At 38.1% G+C, this 22500-nt stretch overlaps 1 protein-coding gene across 4 annotated transcripts in view; it reads left to right on the forward strand.

The window, feature by feature from the left end:
* LOC126457242 (cytohesin-1) overlaps positions 1–22500 on the forward strand; it is a 210360-nt gene that overhangs the window by 186324 nt on the left and 1536 nt on the right. For 2 of the 4 annotated variants that reach the window (XM_050093387.1, XM_050093386.1), the window contains 7 exons: positions 734–1000; positions 1962–2074; positions 5572–5720; positions 5843–5954; positions 7193–7420; positions 8828–8897; positions 9173–9386. In XM_050093387.1, coding sequence (XP_049949344.1) covers positions 734–1000; positions 1962–2074; positions 5572–5720; positions 5843–5954; positions 7193–7420; positions 8828–8897; positions 9173–9371 — 1138 coding nt within the window. In that variant the 3' untranslated portion in view covers positions 9372–9386. Of the gene's footprint in view, positions 1–733; positions 1001–1961; positions 2075–5571; positions 5721–5842; positions 5955–7192; positions 7421–8827; positions 8898–9172; positions 9387–22500 lie in introns of those variants that run through there. The other 2 variants (XM_050093390.1, XM_050093389.1) reach the window with 1 other exon arrangement.

A 22500-nucleotide genomic window follows, 5' to 3' on the forward strand; every position in this document is an offset into this window, starting at 1 on the left:
ATCAAAAGACATTATTTTGCTATGAACAGCATGCAGGTTTCACTGTAAATTTCATAATGTTGTGACACATACTCTTAACTCTTTTTGGGGTGATGTTAGGTAGCATCAGAAAACTCTACAGTCACTACTGCTATGTGCAGACATAACACTGCAGCCTTAGTGTCAGTGTTGTTTCCACTTCACTATATGAATTGTGTGTGTACCACAGATGTCTGTCTGACTAGGCATTTATGTGAGTAAATGGGGTAATCTCACCATATCTCCCAAACCTCTCCATTCTGTTCTTGATGGTTTCCATAATGTATGGCAAAAATGTTTTTGTTTTTGTTTCATAGTAATTAATTTAAAAGAATCTAAAGCTGTCAGCAACTAAATAGTTGGTTTTCACACTACAGTGCTTTGGTAGACATGATCCCCTGACCTTGAAGCTGACTACAGTTGTCAGGTATTGGGAGACATTTAGTTTAATGTAGACGCAGATGCATTTTTCACATACACAAGTCATTCCCACAATGGTAAGAAGCTATAAGTAACAGAACTGTTTTCAGTTAATGATTCCTAATGACTAGGCCAGAGTGATTGTACAAAAATGAGAAATGCTTGTTCTTTACACAAATGTTGCTCTGATAAATCTCTTCATTGTAGTTCCCTCTTTGTTTGTCTGAAATATAATAGGTATTCCAGAAATTTTACTGCATTTTTCCACATAATGAGTAGCTTGTCTGTTTTTCAGTAAAAACAACACTAAAGCAAAGCAGATGTCCATTGGCCGCAAAAAGTTTAATATGGACCCTAAAAAGGGCATTGAGTACCTGATTGAACATGGCTTGCTTCGAAGCACACCAGAAGATGTTGCCCAATTTTTGTACAAAGGTGAAGGTTTAAATAAGACAGCAATTGGAGATTACTTAGGTGAACGTGCAGATTTCAATGAACAAGTGCTGAGGGCCTTCGTGGAACTACATGACTTCACTGACTTAATACTGGTCCAGGCGCTCAGGTACGTTTCTTTGGCTCATAATGAGATATATGCAACTCTTTTATGTATCAATGAAAATAATCAATTTTTAAAAATATAAATGGATAGAATAGACACACAGGTTAAAGAAATGTGCAAAATGTAGGAGCCAGTGGCTCGCTCAGCAAAAGATTTGTTCAGAAATATAACAGTCTGCCCTCTCTTTCGTGTGTACCTCTTGATGACTCAACGCCTCTACCATGTTGTTAGACTAACTATTACAGATAAAACTTGAATGGGTATAATAATGGAAATCAGTGGAACCCTTCAAGGATAGTGCTTCACAATTTAATTTCTGCAGAGACCTGTATGTTTTGTGGAACTGAGTAGCCTATTCCCCTTTCCTTGTTTTAAAAGTTTTATCACAGAGACTATATTATGAGAAGGAACGTTGCTGCTCACCATATATTGTAAACCAAGCATTTGTTAGTTAATTGGTTCAGTTACTATGTAAAATTTGAAGATAACTTTGAAATGGTCCAATAACCCTCATAAAACTGCGCATTATGGTCTCAATTGCCTTTGACTACAGTCGTGTGTGTGAGTTGCGGGTGTGCATGTGCGGGTGTGTGCGTGTATGTGTATTGTTGACAAAGGCCATTGGCCAAAAGCTTTAAGTGTGGAAATCTTTTTGTTGTGCCTATATGTGACTCAGTATCTCTGCTATATGGTGAGTAGCAACTTTCCTTCTCATAATATTGTTACATTTCATCCTGGATTTTCCATTGTTTAATCACAGACATCCTTCAAAACTGTGCTTATTGTAAACCAAGCACTTGTTAGTTCATTGGTTCAGTTACTATGTAAAATTTGAAGATAACTTTGAAATGGTCCAATAATCCTCATAAAACTGCAAAAAAATCTTGTTACAACCTACTTCGAAAAAGCATTTGTTCCCTGTTACTGCTTACTTCACAGCTCAACATAACTGAATTTATTACAGGCAATTCTTGTGGAGCTTCAGGTTGCCAGGAGAAGCTCAGAAAATAGATCGGATGATGGAATGTTTTGCACAGCGATATTGTCAACTGAATCCTAACATTTTCACAAATACAGGTAAAGCTATCAACAAAACATTTCCTTCCTTCTTGAAACTGGAAAGCAGGGTAGCATGTATTCAATTTGGATAGAAACACACAGAATTACGTGTACTACTTCAAACCTTTTATGAAGACCATTTTCCAATTAAAACACAATGAGAATGGCATGCAAGGTTTATTTGAATGCTGTAGAAGGTCTTAATATGTTACTGAGGTCAAATAGTTTATTAGATTTGACATAGTACTAAATATATTACAAAACTTTAATATGTTTTGAAGGAAGTCATACTTTTCATCAAAATTTATTATAAAAATTGGTGTTCTTGACTGAATTACTTCAAATTTTTGCCCAATAATCCAGTAAACATTTAAATGGCCATAGGGTATATATTTTTGTAAACAGTATACAGGTTTTCCATGAAAGTTGACTGTGAGTGAAAACTGCTGTGTTGCGGGAATGTACAGTTTTTTCTTCTTCCTTGCAGTTGGTATTGCAGGAAAACCTACATATTAAGAAAATTATTGTGTTTAAGACTTAAGATTAGAAAACTAATAAGCACTCTGAATCATCTGAAACTGTTTACTGCCTGTTCAGATTTAAACTGTGTGAAATAATGTAATTAGTTACTATCCTCGCAGATCCAGCAGCTGGACAGGTCTCTCTTACCCTGTGTATCAATGATCCCATCTGATTTACCTATTCAGTTTAAGCGAATCAGGTTTCATGTGCAGTAACAATGAAGAAGGCTCAAATACGTCAAAATTGATTTATGATCAGTGCTTCTTTGCAAGATCAACTATGTGTGTTGTTTTGCTACTTCTTACTAGTCAATATATCCCGCAAATTTAAAACTATAATCTCTTCTATTAGGGCATAGGCTATATCTTTTTAAACAATTGTATACACAGTAATACTGTGGAACCTCGATTTTACATTCTCTGGATTTTACATTCTCTGGATTTTACATCATAAATTCATAGCCCCAGTGAAAAACCAATAAGATCAATGCTAAAAATTCTCCGATTTTACATTTCTTCATAGTAAGGTTTGCCTCAATTCCAAGTACTCGTGTCTCACTTCATCCTGTTTTCTTCATGTATGTGGCTGAATATGTTAAGTGGTTCAGAAGACATATGGTTCACACCACTGGTGGTGGTGGGATTAAGGGAATATTTTAGGCCATTATGGAGTGGGGAGATGTGAGAGACGAAATGACGTAATCCAGGATTGGTGTTGGCAACACAACCTGCAACATTTAGCTTCACCGCACAATTGTGATAAAACTACTGCTAGGTTGCTGCAGTAACGGAGAAACAAGAGTCAACACAAAGGGTTCCGGACCGAGCCAACACGTGACAAACGGCCCCACCCCCACCTTTTCTTGTGCCACTTGTAACTCAGTCTCATCTTTTTGCGTGTATTTCCGATGTATGGTATTCAGCAACAGTATCAATTGTCAACCTTTTAAATTCAAACCCTGAATCTTGAAGAATATGCTCGGTCATAATCGAGGAAATGTCGCCCATTTCCAGCTAGTGAACTCATATTGGCTGGCAACATGGTAAGTCGCCAGATAACCAGCACAGCCACCACACCACAATAACACATGTAAAAGAGCTCACCTGGATGTGTGGTGAGGGGAAGTGGCCCTTCAGTGGCAGGAGTGCAGGTAGGATGAAAGCACTTTGTGAAGTGTTGAAAATATACTTTTAGTGCAGTTGATGAGCTATGACAGAGGTGTCACACAGAAATAGAACAAGGGTTTTGTGCTAGCACATTTTAAAGGCTTTAGTATTCAACTCTGTCACGATACAGTTCCAACAACTGCACACACTACTAATGTATATACTTTGGACCTCACACACTGCACATTGTAGATCGTAAAGATTGGTAGCAGTGGTAGAGGGCTTGAAGCGAAACTGTAGCACCTACGCTTTCTTTCAAATTTGAATTGAACTGAATACATTTTACAGTGTACAGAAATTCACTGACGCGGCTTGTATTGATCTTGTAATGTCAGTTGGGGAAGTAAAATCATTTTTTCACATCTATTCCTCTCATCAATCCTAAAATAACACTTTAACAGTGGTTAGCATATGAAGTGCTGCTCATAAGAAAAGCATTAAACAATAACAGCAGTGGTGACAAAGTATGTCATTAAGCAGATGTCCGCATTTATGCATTTTGTTTAACCAGTTAGCTGCTGTGATGATTTTGGTTTAATTCAACATGTTCGTCAATTTTTGTTTTTTCTCTGGTTGGGCACAAAGGATAATCTCTCAAAAAATTGTGATTTTGAATGTATAATTTGTAGTCGTAGCATGTCGGAAAACAGCTCAATTACCTTGTACCCACATACCAATTTCAATTTTTGATGATTTTATGCTTGCTGCTACATATGTGATTTTTAAGGCCTGATGAAATTCATTACCACAAATTATTGTATATGCATTGTATTGTTCATTTAATTTCCTTCACTTAGACAGAGTTTATAAAAGTATTGTAGAGAATTGAGATTTTTAACCATATGTACCATTTAAAGGTGTTTTTGCTCTTTGGGGGGTTTAAAATTTTCCTCAATTTTGTATTATTTAAATCTTGACAGCAGAAAAACATAAAAAGGAGTTTCACTGTATATGTAAAACGGTGTAGATGTGCTGTGGAAATGTGGAGCTCAGTTTCCTTCCTCGCAGTTGGCTTTAGTTATAACTATTCAACAAATTGTTTTCCCGTGTGATTAAAATAAAAACTCTGCCAGTCCTTTTATCTGACACAATTCTATATGTTTACATCAACAATAAACTGAACTCAAGGTCATCCATCAATGTTTTTCGCATGAGTAGTTATATGTTGCCCTTTAACAATTTGGTAGTTCAGAAAACCAGTTCTCATACAACATATTATTGAAAAATGATGTATGTTTTGAAGTTCCCTAATTGTGTTGTGTACAAATTAAAGAAAAAAACTTACAACCAATAAAAACAAAATATTCTTTTCTGCTAATGTTCTGTGGTTTATTATAATTTAGTTATTTTCTTTTAAAGTGGGTGAAACTGCAATGAGAAGCCAAAAATTGTATCGACATAATTCCCAGGGATACGCCACATTAGAACATATATCCAACTCCCATACAAATTTAGCAGTTGCAAAGTATTGCCTGGTCCACTAGTATTGCATTAAGGAGATATGATTTAGTATCACGACTACTTAGACTTAATTTTCATGGAAAACTGAGGAATAAGAATTCCCATACATAATTTTGAATTGAGAATCATTTTCAAGAGGTTATGACAAATTTGTTTTGTTGTAAAATTCCTTCAAAATGTAAGTATTTAAATTTGTTGCCATTTGTCACTCATGTGTTTCTCAGTTCGATTCTTATGATTTACTTTAAATTATACAGCATGTGTGGATCTAACAGAAGATCAGTTGTACAGTATCTAGTAATGTTTGGATTTGCGTCTCCAGTGCAAAATACTTGAATAAAAAGTTGTTAATTTCTTATTTTTCAGATACGTGCTATGTATTGTCATTTGCCATTATTATGCTCAATACTAGTTTACATAATCCAAGTGTGAAGGAAAAACCTACAGTTGAACAGTTCATTTCCATGAATAGAGGTATAAACAATGGTGGTGATCTGCCTCAGGAATTGCTCATGGTACAGTTTTCGAAATTTTACAAATTTAGTTTACTAGCAACTAAGTAGTCCACATACAGCTTAATTAAATGAATTAGTCTGGAAAGAATCCTAAGCTTAGCATCTTTACATGCTTTTTGCAGAGCCTTTATGAGAGTATAAAGACTGAACCATTCAAAATCCCAGAGGATGATGGGAATGACTTGATGCATACCTTTTTCAATCCAGATAAAGAGGGTTGGCTGTGGAAGCAAGGTAAGAAAAGCAAATACTTGTACATTTCACTAATTTTTATAGACATTTGTATTTAGATATGTTTGAATCTTGGTGTGTGTGTGTGTGTGTGTGTGTGTGTGTGTGTGTGTGTGTGTGTGTGTGTGTGTGTCACACGACCTTCAAAGGAAAGATCACTGTCTACATAAGATTCAGATGAAACAATGAAGAGAATTAATGGACAAATCAAATGCCTAACAAACAAAATATATTGTGGTTAACTGACTGCGATTCCAATAACGAGAATAAATCACAGCAGGTAGTACCGTCAGATACCACTAGATCATAGAACGAGCAAAAGCTCAAGAATTTGACATGATTGAAAACTCTTATTTCTTGATTAGTTGCCATTGTTGCATTTGCAATGGGTCAAGGCTGACTGTGGAGAACCTTTCACCAAACGTAATAGAGGCCACCATCAAGGAATATACTGCAGGTGAAGATATATTCATTCTTTTAATTCCGTTGATAACCAGTAATTTAAATATGCTCTTCAGTTTAAAGCGATTGCAGTTTCCCATCTGGCTTGCATTTGCTATGGGTGTCAAAGGCACAGGGCCAATCACTTTGTCTCACATAAATAAATATGCTGGGCACTGCAGCTACTTTAGAATATGATGAGGTAACGGACCAAGGTATTGTTACAGTAATATTTTACACCAGTAATTTGTGGTTAAGCACTAGTCATTTCAGATTTTTAATCACAATATACAACAACCAGTCTCCTCTGTGAACAAAGTTTCAAGAGTAGTGCTATAGTCACCTCTGTAAAAAGACTAAAATACAGGGCACAGCGTTCAGCAATGTATTAGTAGCATTATGTGAAGTGAAAAATAGGTGATAGCTTTTTAAGTGTTCATCGTAAAATGTTGACTGAATACGAAAAATGAAGCTAAGATAAACCATGCGTGTGAATAACTTACTAATAATAACCACCACCACCACCACCAGTAGTATGAATATTTGTCATTCCCCTAGAGACATTCAGAATTAACACTGACAAATATCTTGTGCTGTATATTTGTTAATGCTGGGTGTTAATTTATTAAGAACAATTCTGAAAGAGAGAGTGATGTAAACTCTAAAGAGTGTGACCTTTTTTGCACTATTCACAAAACACCTGTATGCTTCATTCAAACACATTTTAATTGCAGGGTATGTATGCAACACAGCCTCATTCAGCTAATTTTTAAAATTTTCTGCTACATTTTAATTTGCAGGTGGCCGATACAAAAGCTGGAAGCGACGTTGGTTCATACTAAATGACAACTGTCTGTACTATTTTGAGTACACAACTGACAAAGAACCTCGTGGTATTATTCCTCTTGAAAATATTCAAGTTCGTGAAGTGACAGATCGCCATAAGCATCATTGTTTTGAACTGTATGCTAGTGGTTCTGATTTCATCAAGGCATGTAAGACAGACAGTGAAGGAAAAGTTGTTGAAGGTAAGATCAGATAATCTGAAATAATTTCCACCACTTTTGATAGAAATGCATAGGAACATGTATTCTATATGCTACTGTCTCTTAATTGTTGTAATGTTGCTACATTATTAATAGTAAGGAAGCCAACAATGTCTGTGGGAGAGAGAGAGAGAGAGAGAGAGAGATATAGAGATAGAGAGAGAGATAATGTACCAGACTTGTTCCTGTTCGGAAGGGACATTATGTGCAGAGTGACTCTTTGTATAATAATAATAATAATAATAATAATAATAATAATAATAATAATAATAATAATAATATGGAGAAACTACAGTGTTATTCACAAGTACAACTGCACAAAAGCTATACAATACACAGAAAGTATAAGCAGATTGGTGGATAGAGCAGCTCTCAGAGTTTAGAGTCTGCATTACAGTTGCTTATTAAGAGTGCCAGTCATGATGTGGCAAAATTCAGTATGCCCAGGAGGCATGATAGCAGTTCGCTTTGGAAATAGGGTAAATGGGCTGCCTGTCGGCAGGTGTGATATCACTTCTGTATGTTTCACACTTTTCACACAGTTTCCCCTGAAACCCTGAAGGAACTTTTAAGAATGAGCCTATATTCCCTTCAGATATTTTTATACAAAGACTGAGCAGTCCTTAAATATTTCATAAATGTGAAATGAGGGGATGGTGTTAGCTGCCAATTTCAAAAAATATTGTGGAAGTTAAGACGTATTTTTAGAGTGCTTTTTGTCAAGAGATACAAATCATTATTTCAAATACAGTAACATATGTCTATAGTCAACATTTTCTTTCATGTACAGAAAACTAATATTTAAAAATTCCAGGTGGATACATGGTGTTAATGTGGTATGTGTAAAAAAAAAAAAAAAAAAAATTAAGTGTTGAAAGGCATAAAACTCTTTCCAGACTAATCCTTCAGTTAAACCACCTTATTTCTTATCTGCTCTTATTACAAGATTTCAAATGGTTTGCAAGCATTTTGTTTGAATTTTATGTCACTGTGCCCAACATTAAGAGTGCTGCAGTCAGTTGACATCTTTAAGATGATAAGGTTGATAGTAAAAATGTGTACATGGTGTGATCACGATGTTTGCAAACATTATGCACAATGAAGTCACGCAAAGACCAACCACATGGTGCTTCAGTGTGTCTATTCCATTTGCTGTTCAATTACAACCAGTGGGTGAAAGGCTGATGCTCTTTAATGACAGTGCTATTTGTAATTTTTATTTTTTAAACTGTTGTCCTTCTCGTAAAAGCAGATATATTAAGAATTCCACTCTGGAGAATAGAGTTTATTTTATGTCTTTTATGCTGAAGCATATCTTGTTCCCAGTTCTCCTCTTACGCAATCTATTTAAACAAGAAGGTTGCAAATAACCATTAATTTTTATTACAGGCAAACACACTGTATATAGAATGTCAGCTGCCACACCCGAGGAGAAGGACGAGTGGATCAAATGTGTAAGGTAAGTCAGGACTGTGTGTACATACATACTAAGAGATAGTGGTGTAGTTTGGACAGCACAGGCAAAATTTTCAGGAAAAAACATTCTCACATGCAGTGATTATATGGTACTGACGTGCACTGAAACTATCAACTAACCTATATTCTGTTAAAACTGTAACTATAACTATATCTGTAACTGTCACTGTCATTGAACTCACAGTTGGTGACTTATTTTCAATATTGATAATGAAATTTAATTCCAATCAAAAACTCTGTGGTGATTGCCGCTCATAGGAGAGCCACACTGACTTTTCATCCTTGGGAGAAGCAGCTGTCTCAGCCAAACCAAGAGCTGTCATTGGAACCTCGTGTTACGGCCGCAAAGCTTATCAAGCACCAATGGAAGGCCATGAAGTCAGTAAATATATTACGATGGACATGCTTGCTTCATGTGTTGTCCTTATCTTGTGCTGGTACAACTTTTAAATTGTGAGAAACTGTCTTGTAATTATGCTGTGGTGTTTCTGTGTGTGTGTGTGTGTGTGTGTGTGTGTGTGTGTGTGCGCGCGTACTTTTTTGGGAGGGGAGGTGGGGTGGGGTGGGGGATTGTTTAAAGTTCTGAATGCGTATGGTTTCTCTGATTCTTTAGCCGTCTTACAATGTCAGATTATGAAGTCTTTTAAATTATTAAAATCGGAGACAACTCAAAAGTTCTTTCTGTAAGAAAAGTGACTTTTGTGCACCATGTACTTCCCATGTCCAGACAACCAGATAAAATATCTAAAATTGGAAAATGCCACGTCCTAAAGCAGTCAAACAAATATATTGTTTAATGTGAACAGACTAAAACATACAAAAGTTACAGGTATCACTGTTGGCTAGTTTATTCTTTCACTTAAAAATCCTCTTTCTGTTGTCATATTGCTAGAGCCATTGTTCCCAAAGCCATTCAGTATAAGTCTGTAGTTTTTGTTTGGTGTTGCATTGTCAGGATTGTAATAATTGGATATTAGGCACATAGCCAGAACATGTTATGTTCTAGACATTTTTCCACTAAAGTTTGAAGCTCAAAGACAATAAAGAATCTTGGGGCCTGTTTCTCCCATTAGTATTGTAATGCCTTTAACATTTGATACATTTGTATCGATAAAGTAGTAAAATGCCTCACCAGTTGTTGGACACACATACTTTAGCAGTATATGCTCTCTTCAGTGCAGTCAAATCATCTTAGAATACATTGGAGTTGCTTCTCTATGCAAGAGCTGAATGATTGTGTCGTTAATGTAAGGAGTCATCTATTGATGGAAATTTGTATAATTTGTCATTAGGTCATTGCTATATGCAATAATGACCCCCACCATGTATTTGCCAATGTGTTTTGCCAGTGTGTGAGACTTACAGTGATTTTGGACAGTCTTTCTGTAGTGAAACAAAAACTAGATAGGTCAATAGCAAACATGTGTAGAGTTTTGTTGAGATTGGTTGGAATGGTTTAACAACTTATGCATCAAGATAGAATTCAATTTTCTATTTCCTTATTGTAAAATTTAATTGGAAATTGTTAGTGCTAAAATACTTTGCCAGAAATCTGTTTTGCCATGACAGACTTACTTTAAACAATATACACAGTTGTTGTTGCCAGACGAGTGAAGCTGCCATATGTAGCACACTTTCACTACCTGTAGCCTATGTGTACATAAAGCCATGGAATCAAGCTCTTAAGAGCTGAAGATATTTATTTTGCTGCAGTTGCATGTTTATTATGTGACCCAAGTCATATAAAACCTAGACTTGTTCCTTGCAAAATGCTTTTCAATATACCAAGTATCTTCTTCACTATGGCAGTTGAAGGGGATGTGGACTTCCCCTTCCCTCTTCATGAGGAGAGCAGATAGCCACAGTATGTACTGGAAAAAATATCATACATAGTTTAATCACACATTGACAATGCTATCATGTGACCAAGAGGGGAGTGTTTGGAGCTGACACCCTCTCATACAGTCTCTCACAAAGGAATGGTAACATCTAAAGACTAATTAGAAGTGTTAAACCAATGGCAAAAAACTTCTTAAAATCTTGTTGAAGGAAGAGAGTAGCAGGAAGTTCATTGTACAGATAATATAGATAATAAATACACTCCTGGAAATGGAAAAAAGAACACATTGACACCGGTGTGTCAGACCCACCATACTTGCTCCGGACACTGCGAGAGGGCTGTACAAGCAATGATCACACGCACGGCACAGCGGACACACCAGGAACCGCGGTGTTGGCCGTCGAATGGAGCTAGCTGCGCAGCATTTGTGCACCGTCGCCGTCAGTGTCGGCCAGTTTGCCGTGGCATACGGAGCTCCATCGCAGTCTTTAACACTGGTAGCATGCCGCGACAGCGTGGACGTGAACCGTATGTGCAGTTGACGGACTTTGAGCGAGGGCGTATAGTGGGCATGCGGGAGGCCGGGTGGACGTACCGCCGAATCGCTCAACACGTGGGGCGTGAGGTCTCCACAGTACATCAATGTTGTCGCCAGTGGTCGGCGGAAGGTGCACGTGCCCGTCGACCTGGGACCGGACCGCAGCGACGCACGGATGCACGCCAAGACCGTAGGATCCTACGCAGTGCCGTAGGGGACCGCACCGCCACTTCCCAGCAAATTAGGGACACTGTTGCTCCTGGGGTATCGGCGAGGACCATTGGCAACCGTCTCCATGAAGCTGGGCTACGGTCCCGCACACTGTTAGGCCGTCTTCCGCTCACGCCCCAACATCGTGCAGCCCGCCTCCAGTGGTGTCGCGACAGGCGTTAATGGAGGGACGAATGGAGACGTGTCGTCTTCAGCGATGAGAGTCGCTTCTGCCTGGTGCCAATGATGGTCGTATGCGTGTTTGGCGCCGTGCAGGTGAGCGCCTCAATCAGGACTGCATACGACCGAGGCACACAGGGCCAACACCCGGCACCATGGTGTGGGGAGCGATCTCCTACACTGGCCGTACACCACTGGTGATCGTCGAGGGGACACTGAATAGGGCACGGTACATCCAAACCGTCATCGAACCCATCGTTCTACCATTCCTAGACCGGCAAGGGAACTTGCTGTTCCAACAGGACAATGCACGTCCGCATGTATCCCGTGCCACCCAACGTGCTCTAGAAGGTGTAAGTAAACTACCCTGGCCAGCAAGATCTCCGGATCTGTCCCCCATTGAGCATGTTTGGGACTGGATGAAGCGTCGTCTCACGCGGTCTGCACGTCCAGCACGAACGCTGGTCCAACTGAGGCGCCAGGTGGAAATGGCATGGCAAGCCGTTCCACAGGACTACATCCAGCATCTCTACGATCGTCTCCATGGGAGAATAGCAGCCTGCATTGCTGCGAAAGGTGGATATACACTGTACTAGTGCCGACATTGTGCATGCTCTGTTGCCTGTGTGTATGTGCCTGTGGTTCTGTCAGTGTGATCATGTGATGTATCTGACCCCAGGAATGTGTCAATAAAGTTTCCCCTTCCTGGGACAATGAATTCACGGTGTTCTTATTTCAATTTCCAGGAGTGTATGAAGCTTTCCTCAACACATTTCTTATGCTCTTTGAAAGTCACTCTTCATTATAATATTTAAAAAAAGTGCTGTCACTAACAGACTGATTAATGGGATAAGGTTATCATCTACACTAATTACGTAACAGTAAAACTATTGTCTGTGTGAACATGCTAATACTAGAGAGAGCTTTTGGTAGTGTTCACAGGAATAATCTGATATTCTGAAGGTAGCAAAGTTACAATATAGGGAGCAAAATACTATTTACAACTAGTAAAAAAACGAGGTGGTAGCTATGACTCGAGGGACACACAAAGGAAGCAGTGGTTGAGAAGAAAGTAAGACAGGCTTTTAGTCTGTTTCAGATATTATTCAGTCTGGACGTTGAGCAAGCAGTAAAGCAAACAAAAAAATTGACATAGGATTTAGTCCAGGGAAGAGAAACAAAAACTTTGAGGTTTGCCTATGACATTGTAATTGTCAGAACAGCAAAAGACTTGCAAAAGCATTGGAATGGAATGTGCAGTGTCTTGAAAGGAGGATATAAGATGAACATCAACAAAAGCAAAAATTGGATAATGGAATATAGTCAAGTTAATTTGGGTGATGCTGAAGAATTACATTAGCAATAAGGCTTACTCAGGCATGCAGGGCTCTGAGTGGACCCTTATTTCCAAAGCTGCTCGTGGGACCAAAAGGTTTTCTCCAAAATTCCCAGAGTAGTCAAGGCAGGTTTTCTTTGCCTAAACTTACATCCATACATCCCAGACTCAATGCACTGTTTCAAAAGTGTGTTTCGAGCATAAAACACTAGGGTGTAAGGGAGACGCGACATGTGGCAGCTGCAGTAAGGCTTCTCATGGAGGAGTTGGTTCTCGTCTCTTGCCAAATGTATGAACTGCTCAGGATGCCATCCTGTTTAGAGTAGGGACTGCAGAATCTTTCTAGACGAATGTACCTTGGTGGAGAGATGGGATGAAGGTGATGCCCCTGTGATCAGTGGCTCCCATACTTCAATGGAACCTGCAGGGATTCAGGATGAATGTAGAACAACATCTACTATCTCAGGGTAGACCAGGAGATTAATTTCACTCGATTGTACACCCCTGAGTTAAAAGGCCATGCACTCCACAAAGAAGGTGACTTGAGTGGAGAGAGCTAGAGTAGTACTGTGAAGCCCAGTTTGAACATCATGTCAACCTTGAGGAATGGATCATATTAGCAAAAAGATTCACACTGCTGCTGAAGTATCATCCACAGTCCACACAACTGAAGAGCAGCCTGTTCCTTCGTGGAGCTATGAATGCCACTCTGCAATCAGGACTAGGCTTGCGGCTCTGCATAGGTTAGAGTGCCAGCCAATTGCAGAGAATCTTGCAGCCTTTCAGGTGGTGATGGCTGCTTTAATGGGGAATGGCACTCTCCAAACCAATCTGCAAGACATTGCCCAGATTATGGTGGCCTAATTTGCCACAATTACGGCAACCACCAGTCAAGATGCTGGTTTCCAGTGACATAGAGCGGTTGCTGAGAGTAGTTGTTTGGATTTCTGGTCCTCCACTGATGAAGATTACAACAGCCTATCTTCCATGTGGGTGCTGGATTGTGCATTGTCTGCGACTTGACACACATTCCCTGGTCAAGACAGAATCGATTAAAATATGCTGTGGCACCTCACAAGGCAAAACAGATACCTTGCTCGCACTTTTTAATGCCATTTTGGTGCCATGTTATTTTCCGACTCGTGCTGTGATGTAGTTTTAATTTCTCTTGTAAAAACTGAGAAACACCGTACATTCACTAGAAGTTACCTTAGTGTTGCCGTCACTAGCTGCGTGGGAAAGATCTTGGATTTGTGCCACCTTGTCTGGATCATAGAATCCAGGCAACTCCTTAGTCACTTTCAGTGTGGGTTCAGGAGGTACCAATCCACCTTTGATAACCTGGCCCTCCAGGAAGTGGCTATTCAACAGATTTGCCTGCACTGGCATCATCCTATAGGTACAGTTTTTGACATTGAGAAGGCCTATGATACTACTTACAGGCATCTTACCCTTCAGCAGATTCACAAATGGGGATTTTGTGGATGTCTTCCCATTTTCATTCAGTCCTTTCTCTTGCCACTGTATTTTTGATATTGAGTCAGTGTCATCCTGTCTGATCGCTTTGAGCAGGAGAACGGTGTCCCTCATGGTAGTGTTTTGACTGCCTTTGCCATAGCTATTAATAGCACTAAAGTCAGTAGTGAAAAGTCCTGGCCCATGTTCTTTGTGGATGACTTCTGTGTTTTGCTCTTCTTAAAGCCTTGCAGTGACAACACGTCAGTTACATCTAACTATTCGACATTTGAATGAATGGGTGCAGAAAAGTGGTTTTAAGTTTTCAACCGAGAAGAGTGTGTGTGTGTGTTCTTTTTAACTGTTCTCATTCCATTTTAAATTTTCTTGAGTTGAGGATGTTCTTAATTTTAGTGTGTCAGTGAGGCCTGGACCTTACATTTGACTGCAAACTTAAATGGTTGCCACATCTGAAGGACATGTAAAAAACAGTCTTTCGAGGCTATAAGTATTTTAAAATGTCTTAGCTGCAGTACTTGTACAGGACTTGTTTGCTCCGGTTGTACAGAACATTTGTGTGATCTCAACTACATTATGGGCACATGGTGTATGGGTCTGCGGGACTATTATTTAAAGATGTTGAATGTGTTGCACAATGAAGGGATTCGATTGGCCATTGTGGCATCCAGACCAAGCCTCTGTGCAGAGGCTGGTGAACCACCACGTCACATCAGGGGATGGCTACTTATGGTGCACCACATATGTAAAACACTATCCACACCATGCTTTTTCATAACCAGCAATGGACAAAGAGGCCTTAAGGTATTTGTGCACAGGTTTTCCTTTTAGAGATTGTTGTGGCTGGTCTTAATGTTTTACATCATAGTTGTAGCAGATTTCCACCTTGGCTCCTCCGGAGACCCGGACTTATTTTAGATATGCATCACGGTTTCACAATAGTGTACACTAATGGGTCCAAACAGTGGAATTCCCTTGGTTGCTCTGTCATGTACCCTGACAGTGTCAAAGATTCGTCTTCGGAATGAGTATAAATTTTCTTTGTGGTGATCCTGAAGGCACTGGAGCAGATGCAATGTATTCAGGGCAAATAATTTCTCATCTGTTCTGATTCCTTTAGTACCTCACAATCATTACAGAATCTGTACGCAGCTGAGAAGTTGGCCTAGCTGATATATGACCAACTACACTTGCTCCAGTGGCAAGCAAAGCAGGTGTCACTCTGCTGGGTGCCAGAGCATGTAGGAATATGGGAAATGGACAGACTGATATGGCTACCAGGAAGGCCTGCATGCAGAGGACAGTGTCCTATTCCCTTGCAGGCTGTCTTTCATGCACTGCATAGGAAGTTCATGCAGTTGTGGGGTGAAGAATGACTGGCGGTAACGGACAATAAGCTGCAGTTGGTGAAGTCAGCTATCCGGCATTCGCATTCCTCGTACAGTTTGCTGAGGTGGGATGAAGTGACTCTCACATGTCTTCAAATGGGGCATTGCCGTACTACACTGTTTTTTACTACAGTAAGAGGATCCCTCATTTTGTGATGCTTGTGGCGTGCAAATCTCTGTACGCCATATTTTATCAGTGTGCTTTGTATACTGTGATGCAAGGGCAGAAGCAAATCTCTTTGGGGCTTTGCCCTCTATTTTAGCTGATGATGAGAGGAGTGTGAGTAAGATTTTAAAGTTTCATGATGTGCCTGGACTCTGGCCTAAGCTTTTAGGCTGGAGGTTTGTGTGTGTTGCAGAGTGGCTGGCTCATCCTCTTCTATACTTGCAATCAGCCTGCCATGTCCACCTGCTGTATTGTTTTAACTACTCATATCACTTTCTTCTTGTTTAGCTAATGTTTTAATATTGGTGCAGTACTTCATTCCATGCTTCTGTGTGGGTACACACACAGTTTTCCAACTTTTGTTACCTTCATTTCCCATGCTGTTTTATTCTCTTGTTTAGTGTATTTTACTGGCACTCATCTCAAACACAGGTGCTAAAGAATTTGCTGTCATGTGCCAAGACCAACATATCCATCAATCATTCTTAGATTGGGAAATGAGACACTAAAAGTTGTAATGAGTTTTGCTTTTTGGGCAGCAAAATCACTGAATACTAAGAACATCCATGAAGATGATGGCATATATAGCAGGATACTAAGCCACTTGGCTGCATATGTTAGCACAGTACTTAGCCACATTTGTAATTTTTACTTTGGGAATGGTCAATTTCTGGAATGATTGCAGTGGCCACTAGTAAAATTGATTTATAAAAAAAGAGAAGGGGATAATTTAGACTATTTTGGACCTATTTTTATGCCGTAAGTGTTCACAAAATCTATTGAGATGCTGTATGTATAACTGATTGTAATTGATTATTCTCGTTTACATAATTTTCTGTCAAATGTAAAGTTTGGTTTCAGCAAGTGTTTAACAATTGAAAACACTATATTCTCTCTTCTCTATGAGGCATTGGATGGATCAAAGAGAAAGCTGTGCACACTAGGTGTATTCTTTGATTTAACTGACTCATGTGGTAATGTTTATCACTAAATGTTACTGCAGAAGTTGAGCCATTATGGAATAAGAATAGCAGCTCCCAAGTGGTTCCTGTCATATTTTCAGAACAGACAGCAAAAAGTCATTCTCGACAGTAATGAGAGCAGCTATGAGGTGGTGTGTGATTAGGGCACGGATGAGTTGGTGATATCTTGGGTTGGTGCTTGGGCTGCTACTGTTATTTGTCTAATATAATGGGGATTCTAAAAATTTGTTGGTGAGACTGGTAGTGAATGAAGTTAAGTGCAACATAGGCATTGTATAAAATAGTGCACTTAAAAAACATAAGTTTGTGAGTTGTAGAAAATAAATGGATGTTAAGGACGTTACACTGAGTAAATTGCAGTTAAATACGGATCACTGTTCAATCGTTTGTTCATACATGACTGATATTACCATATTAATAGGTGATAAATAGGAGACCAACTTATAGCTTCCAGAAATATGAGAAAACTATTTATGTCCAGGAAAACAGATTATATGTACCCACCAAATGTTTCAATAGGTTCCAGTATTCAGACTTGCAACGGCTATAACTCTTGAATATGTACCACCCCAAAGTAATGTCTGGATTTAATTGCATAATACTGGCTAAACCTATTATTTTCTCTTGGTACTGCAACTACCTCCATAACCAAATGGTTGACATTGCTGTCTTTGGTGCAGAAGGGCTCCATTGTGAATCCCAGTACCTCTTTGGATTTTTTCTGTGGTAGGGAGGTCTGAAATACTGCCCACTGTCTCATGATGTCAAATGAGGATCTGCTCAAATACAGCAGCAGTGACATAACCACGATTCATCTACTGACAATAACAGCTGGAGGTAATGGCAGCATGTACCACAATAATATAATGCTTGTTGTACTGCCTTTTTGTCAGCCAGACAATATGAAATAAAAATGCTTGATTGAAACAGTTCCACAGCAAACAAAGCTATATTTTGTTCCATTCAGACTAAACCAGCATATCTTGTTGCAGGAAAAATTGCAGTACTTACTGAGCCTCTCGAATATGTCATGTGTTTCTGAAGTGTTGCTATTTTTGTATTTTCCTCCATCCCATCCCATCCTTTCCAGTTTCCTGTAGTGCAAAATTGACTCTTTATAGATGCATTAGCAGACACCTCTTCCTGGTATGGCTTTATCAACGGCTTCTCTTCTTGGTCATCTTCTGCAGTACCTGTCTTTGTGCTACAGGTGCATTTAATGTTTGATATTCTTTAGTAACTGCATGAACTGATTGGCAGCCCAAATCATCATACTCGCTACAGAGTGCTCTTACATTGTGTTCAGACAGTGTTTATTGTGGAGGTTCTAGAGGATGTAGTTGATCACCGCCTTTCTCCAACACACGAATGATGATCTTGCTTGTAATTTAATAGTATGGACAATTGTGATAAATGATTGTAGCAAACAGAATAGTTTCTTATGGGTGGTGATTTAAATCAATTGGTATGTTATGGGTGATGTAAATCAAAGGATGTAGGATGATAGTTCTTGGGCATGGGTCTCTACTGTGGGGTAGAACCATTGGAACTGCGGATGTCGCCACACAACATGATTAATATTTTTTCACTATCCCACTTAAAGACCCTAACTATGGAGACTAATATTTTAATATAAAAATACATTATTTTCCCAAAGGGTGCACATTTTTTGTAATGAGGCATGTATAGCATAATGCCAACTACAGTTTTTTGTGTAAGAATTTGTGTGATAATTTTTTGTTTCACTGATTAGTTGAAATTATAAATTTATATGGAGGTCTTGAATATATGCAGTTCTCAAATGAGGTATTTGACCATTATATTTAGTTACATGTTGCACAAGGTTTAAATAGGAGTCATAACTGTAACATCATTCCAGTGTGAAATTTTTTGTTTTAATTTTGTGTGCCCTTGGAGTTCTTTTAACAGTAGCTCACTCTCTTTATAGTCACAGTGCACACTGCTTACAGTTTTGCTGTAACATTTAGACCATGTTTCATTTGGAAATTCCTCCTGTGCTGTCCAAGTTTTGTGTGTTTTTGTTGTGATAATGATGAATTTGTGTAATTAAAGAACAATAATACTGCTCAGATATGACAAATTCCTTATTTCCTTCCTTTTTGTTATTGCCTGTTGCTTTTTCTGTTTGTTGAGGACGTTGACTATCACAATTTAATCTAATTGTAGTTGAATCAGAGTGTGTGAATTCTTTGTACATTTGTTGCTTTGTACATATTAGGCTGCACATGACATTGTAGATATTAATGTGTAAATTATTAGTTTGCATTAATAGTAATAGCTGCCACATCAGTGGTTATGGTAGCAGTAGAAAAGTTGTGCTTGGACTCTCTCTCTCTCTCTCTCTCTCTCTCTCTCTCTAACACATTTGCAGGTGGAAGTGCTCTCATACATACAGGTATAAATATCATATTACATTCAAAAGGCAAGTGGTGCAATTCAGAATATAAGTGCATCTCAGAGTTTGTACAGATGGAGATCACGGAAGACTTGATCCAATATTAGTGAAATGTTGCAGACCCTATAGGAATGTATTCCTCTGAGAACAAAGCTTGTATATTTTATACAATTGTTGTTAGTTATGGGTGATTCTACTGCAAATGGAGATTCCTAATGTATGAGGATTTTCTTCAAGGTTTTCGTCTATGGGTCTTTCTTCCTAAAGTGAAATTGTCCTCCCATGGAGTAAAGGGTAGGTGATTAGTTTTTGGAATAATAAAAAAATCTGTCACCTGCATTTATCATGCTGTCACAGGCAATAGCATGTTCAGCAGAACATACAACAAATTTTGTGAACTTTCCTTCTTATTAGTCCCCCAAGCCGCCCCCCCCCCCCCTCCCCCTCTGTTTCTCTCATCACTGTTTTATATTTTAAGTAACGGATAAATTTTATTAGGCATTCCACAACGTTTAATTTTGATTAAATTGTCCTTCTAGTGAGTGCTGGAGCCATAAATTTTTTGAATGAAGGTGACATTTTAGCATTTAGACTATAAGATCTAATTTTTTTTACCCAGAAAAAGATGCCATAGTGTTTGTCCATTATGGTATAGAAAGTCCAGTAGAAATGTTACTGTTCGTGATGGTTTGCAAACAGTTAGTGGCTCTGATGTTTAGCATGGGTATTGTGCTAATTAAGTCCTTAATTTAGAAAAGCATGTGCCCTTAATGTAATCTTTTTGTAATTACGAATTGAAGTCTTACGGAAGAAGCATAAAATTAGTCTCTAAAAACTTTTTGCAGAACATTGCATAGTTGTTCCTTTGTAACTTGTTGTACATGAGCTAGTATTTTACTCACTGAGATTGTCACTGATATACAAGAACCAAAATTTTAGTGAGGTGATTAGTGCAGTTTACTTGTGTAAAGCAGTCATTCAGCATTACTGCAAACTTTTGTTTTTAAAACTGTGTAATATTACCTATCACAATGTTGGGAGTATAGAGAGAGAATTATTGCACAATGGAGATGGTTGTGGAGCATACTTCAAAGTGCACTACCAATTATTTAGGCTCAATTTAGCATTTTTGTAGGGAGAATATCCATGCTGTTAGATCAATCACATTTAAGAAATGGCAGGTGATGTTTCTACATATGAGAGTAGGGGGTTAGGATTACTTTAGCAAGACCTAATAGCTGCAGCCAGTGAATTTACTTTGTTACAGGCTATGTGCACATAAAGAGAGCATTACTGACCTCTATACTTAATAATGTATTGTCCAGTTTCTGAACATTTAAACAACTTTTGTTTAGCAGAAATGTTTGTTTGTCATTGTAAGGATGAAAGCCACTTCTTTAAGATTTAGTAGTAATAATTTTCAGTACTCGAGGATCTTACCAGTAAATATCCAAAGATGTTGTGTGTGTTACTTAAATTTTAGTGAGTGGGAACAAACCTCAGCAGTTGCTTAAATTTTTGTTAGTGATCTGCAACACTTACGAAAAGAGTATTCTTTTTTAAGTCATTAAGTTTCAAAAAGTGAAGGTAACTAACTTTTTGTTCTTCCAGAGTGTATTAATTAACTTGAAATTTCCTATACTACGGACCCTTTTATTAGCATAAAAGCAATGTTTAGTTTTTGGCAGTATCAGATCAGAATTCTGTAAACAATACCTGGATTTTTTGGAATGTGACACAGTTCATTATTAGCACAGTTATTCAGCTGGGTATGGATAGGAAAATTTTTAGTTGCAAATTAACCACACTCCAAAAGGGACTTGCCCTGGCAATATTCATATTATGATCATTTAATGTAATGAAGACAACATGAAACTAGAAGATTAAAACATGTTTTGTGTATGTTTGCTCCAAATTATAGGCTAAATAAAGGTTTCTGTTCTTAGAATACAGGTATGTAAAGATGTTGAGAGGTGAGGTAAAATGGTAAATGGAAAAAATAATATGTGGGTATACTAAATGAGAAGTATCCAATATAATAAGCAGAACTGTATAGATGAGACTGAAATACTAGAAAAACAATGAGTTGTATGTTGTCTTCAGTATCATTTAAATCTGCTCTTTGCATATTTTGAATAAACATAACTTTCTCATTTATCTACAATCTTTTGTTTGGTTCCTTCTTAGGAAAGGGATATGGGGAGGGGGTTGTTGTTGTTGTTGTTGTTGTTGTTGTTGTTGTTGTTGTTGTTAGGCATCATGTTGACTGGTGTATGTTGTTCTCACTGAAGGTGGCTGCACACATCATTGCTGTTCTGTCTTTTGAGATTAGTTTATTCGTGAAATCAATACTGTTGTAGGCTTAATGCATAATTTCATTCATATGTTTCATCTGCAGTGGCTTTTACTAATGTAGTATAATTAAGTGGGAACAGTAGTATTATGTAAAATATAATGTAGTTTACCAAGCACAGTAAAATATAACACATTTTCAACTGCAGTGTTAACTAAATAGCAACATTTTATAGTGTTTGTAGAGATTTTTCAGATTTGTTTAGTCTAAATTTAAATTCTGTGTAGTTAATGATTTCAGTATTTTTCATTTGAAGTCTCCTAAAAGTTCTATTAATTCTTTTTTATCCTGAGTGTATAAAGTATTGTGTGAAGATGCATGTTCGCATGTTGGCCTCATGGTTATGCTTATTTATTTAAATTTTTTTGTTTTGATCATTCTTAAGTATATTTCACTTTCCTATAATAAATGGGAATTTGAATTTGATGTTTGTAAGGTGCATGCTTACCAGGCACATGCATGCCTCTGTAAATATTTTCGGAAAGTTCATATTATGTCTGCATCACAGATGTCTTTTCAGGTAATGTTATTAATATTAAAACTGTGTGGTAGGTTCCTGCATGAAATCATATTCTCTAGATAGGCAAATACTTCAGTCCTCTGGAGGACATGATTTTAACAGCAAGACACACCACCAGTCTTAATAAAATAACTCACTTGAAAATAAACATCTGTGATTGATTCACAAAATCTGTAAAAACAA

Source organism: Schistocerca serialis, chromosome 2, assembly GCF_023864345.2.
Source record: "Schistocerca serialis cubense isolate TAMUIC-IGC-003099 chromosome 2, iqSchSeri2.2, whole genome shotgun sequence".
Taxonomy (NCBI): Eukaryota; Metazoa; Arthropoda; class Insecta; order Orthoptera; family Acrididae; genus Schistocerca; species Schistocerca serialis.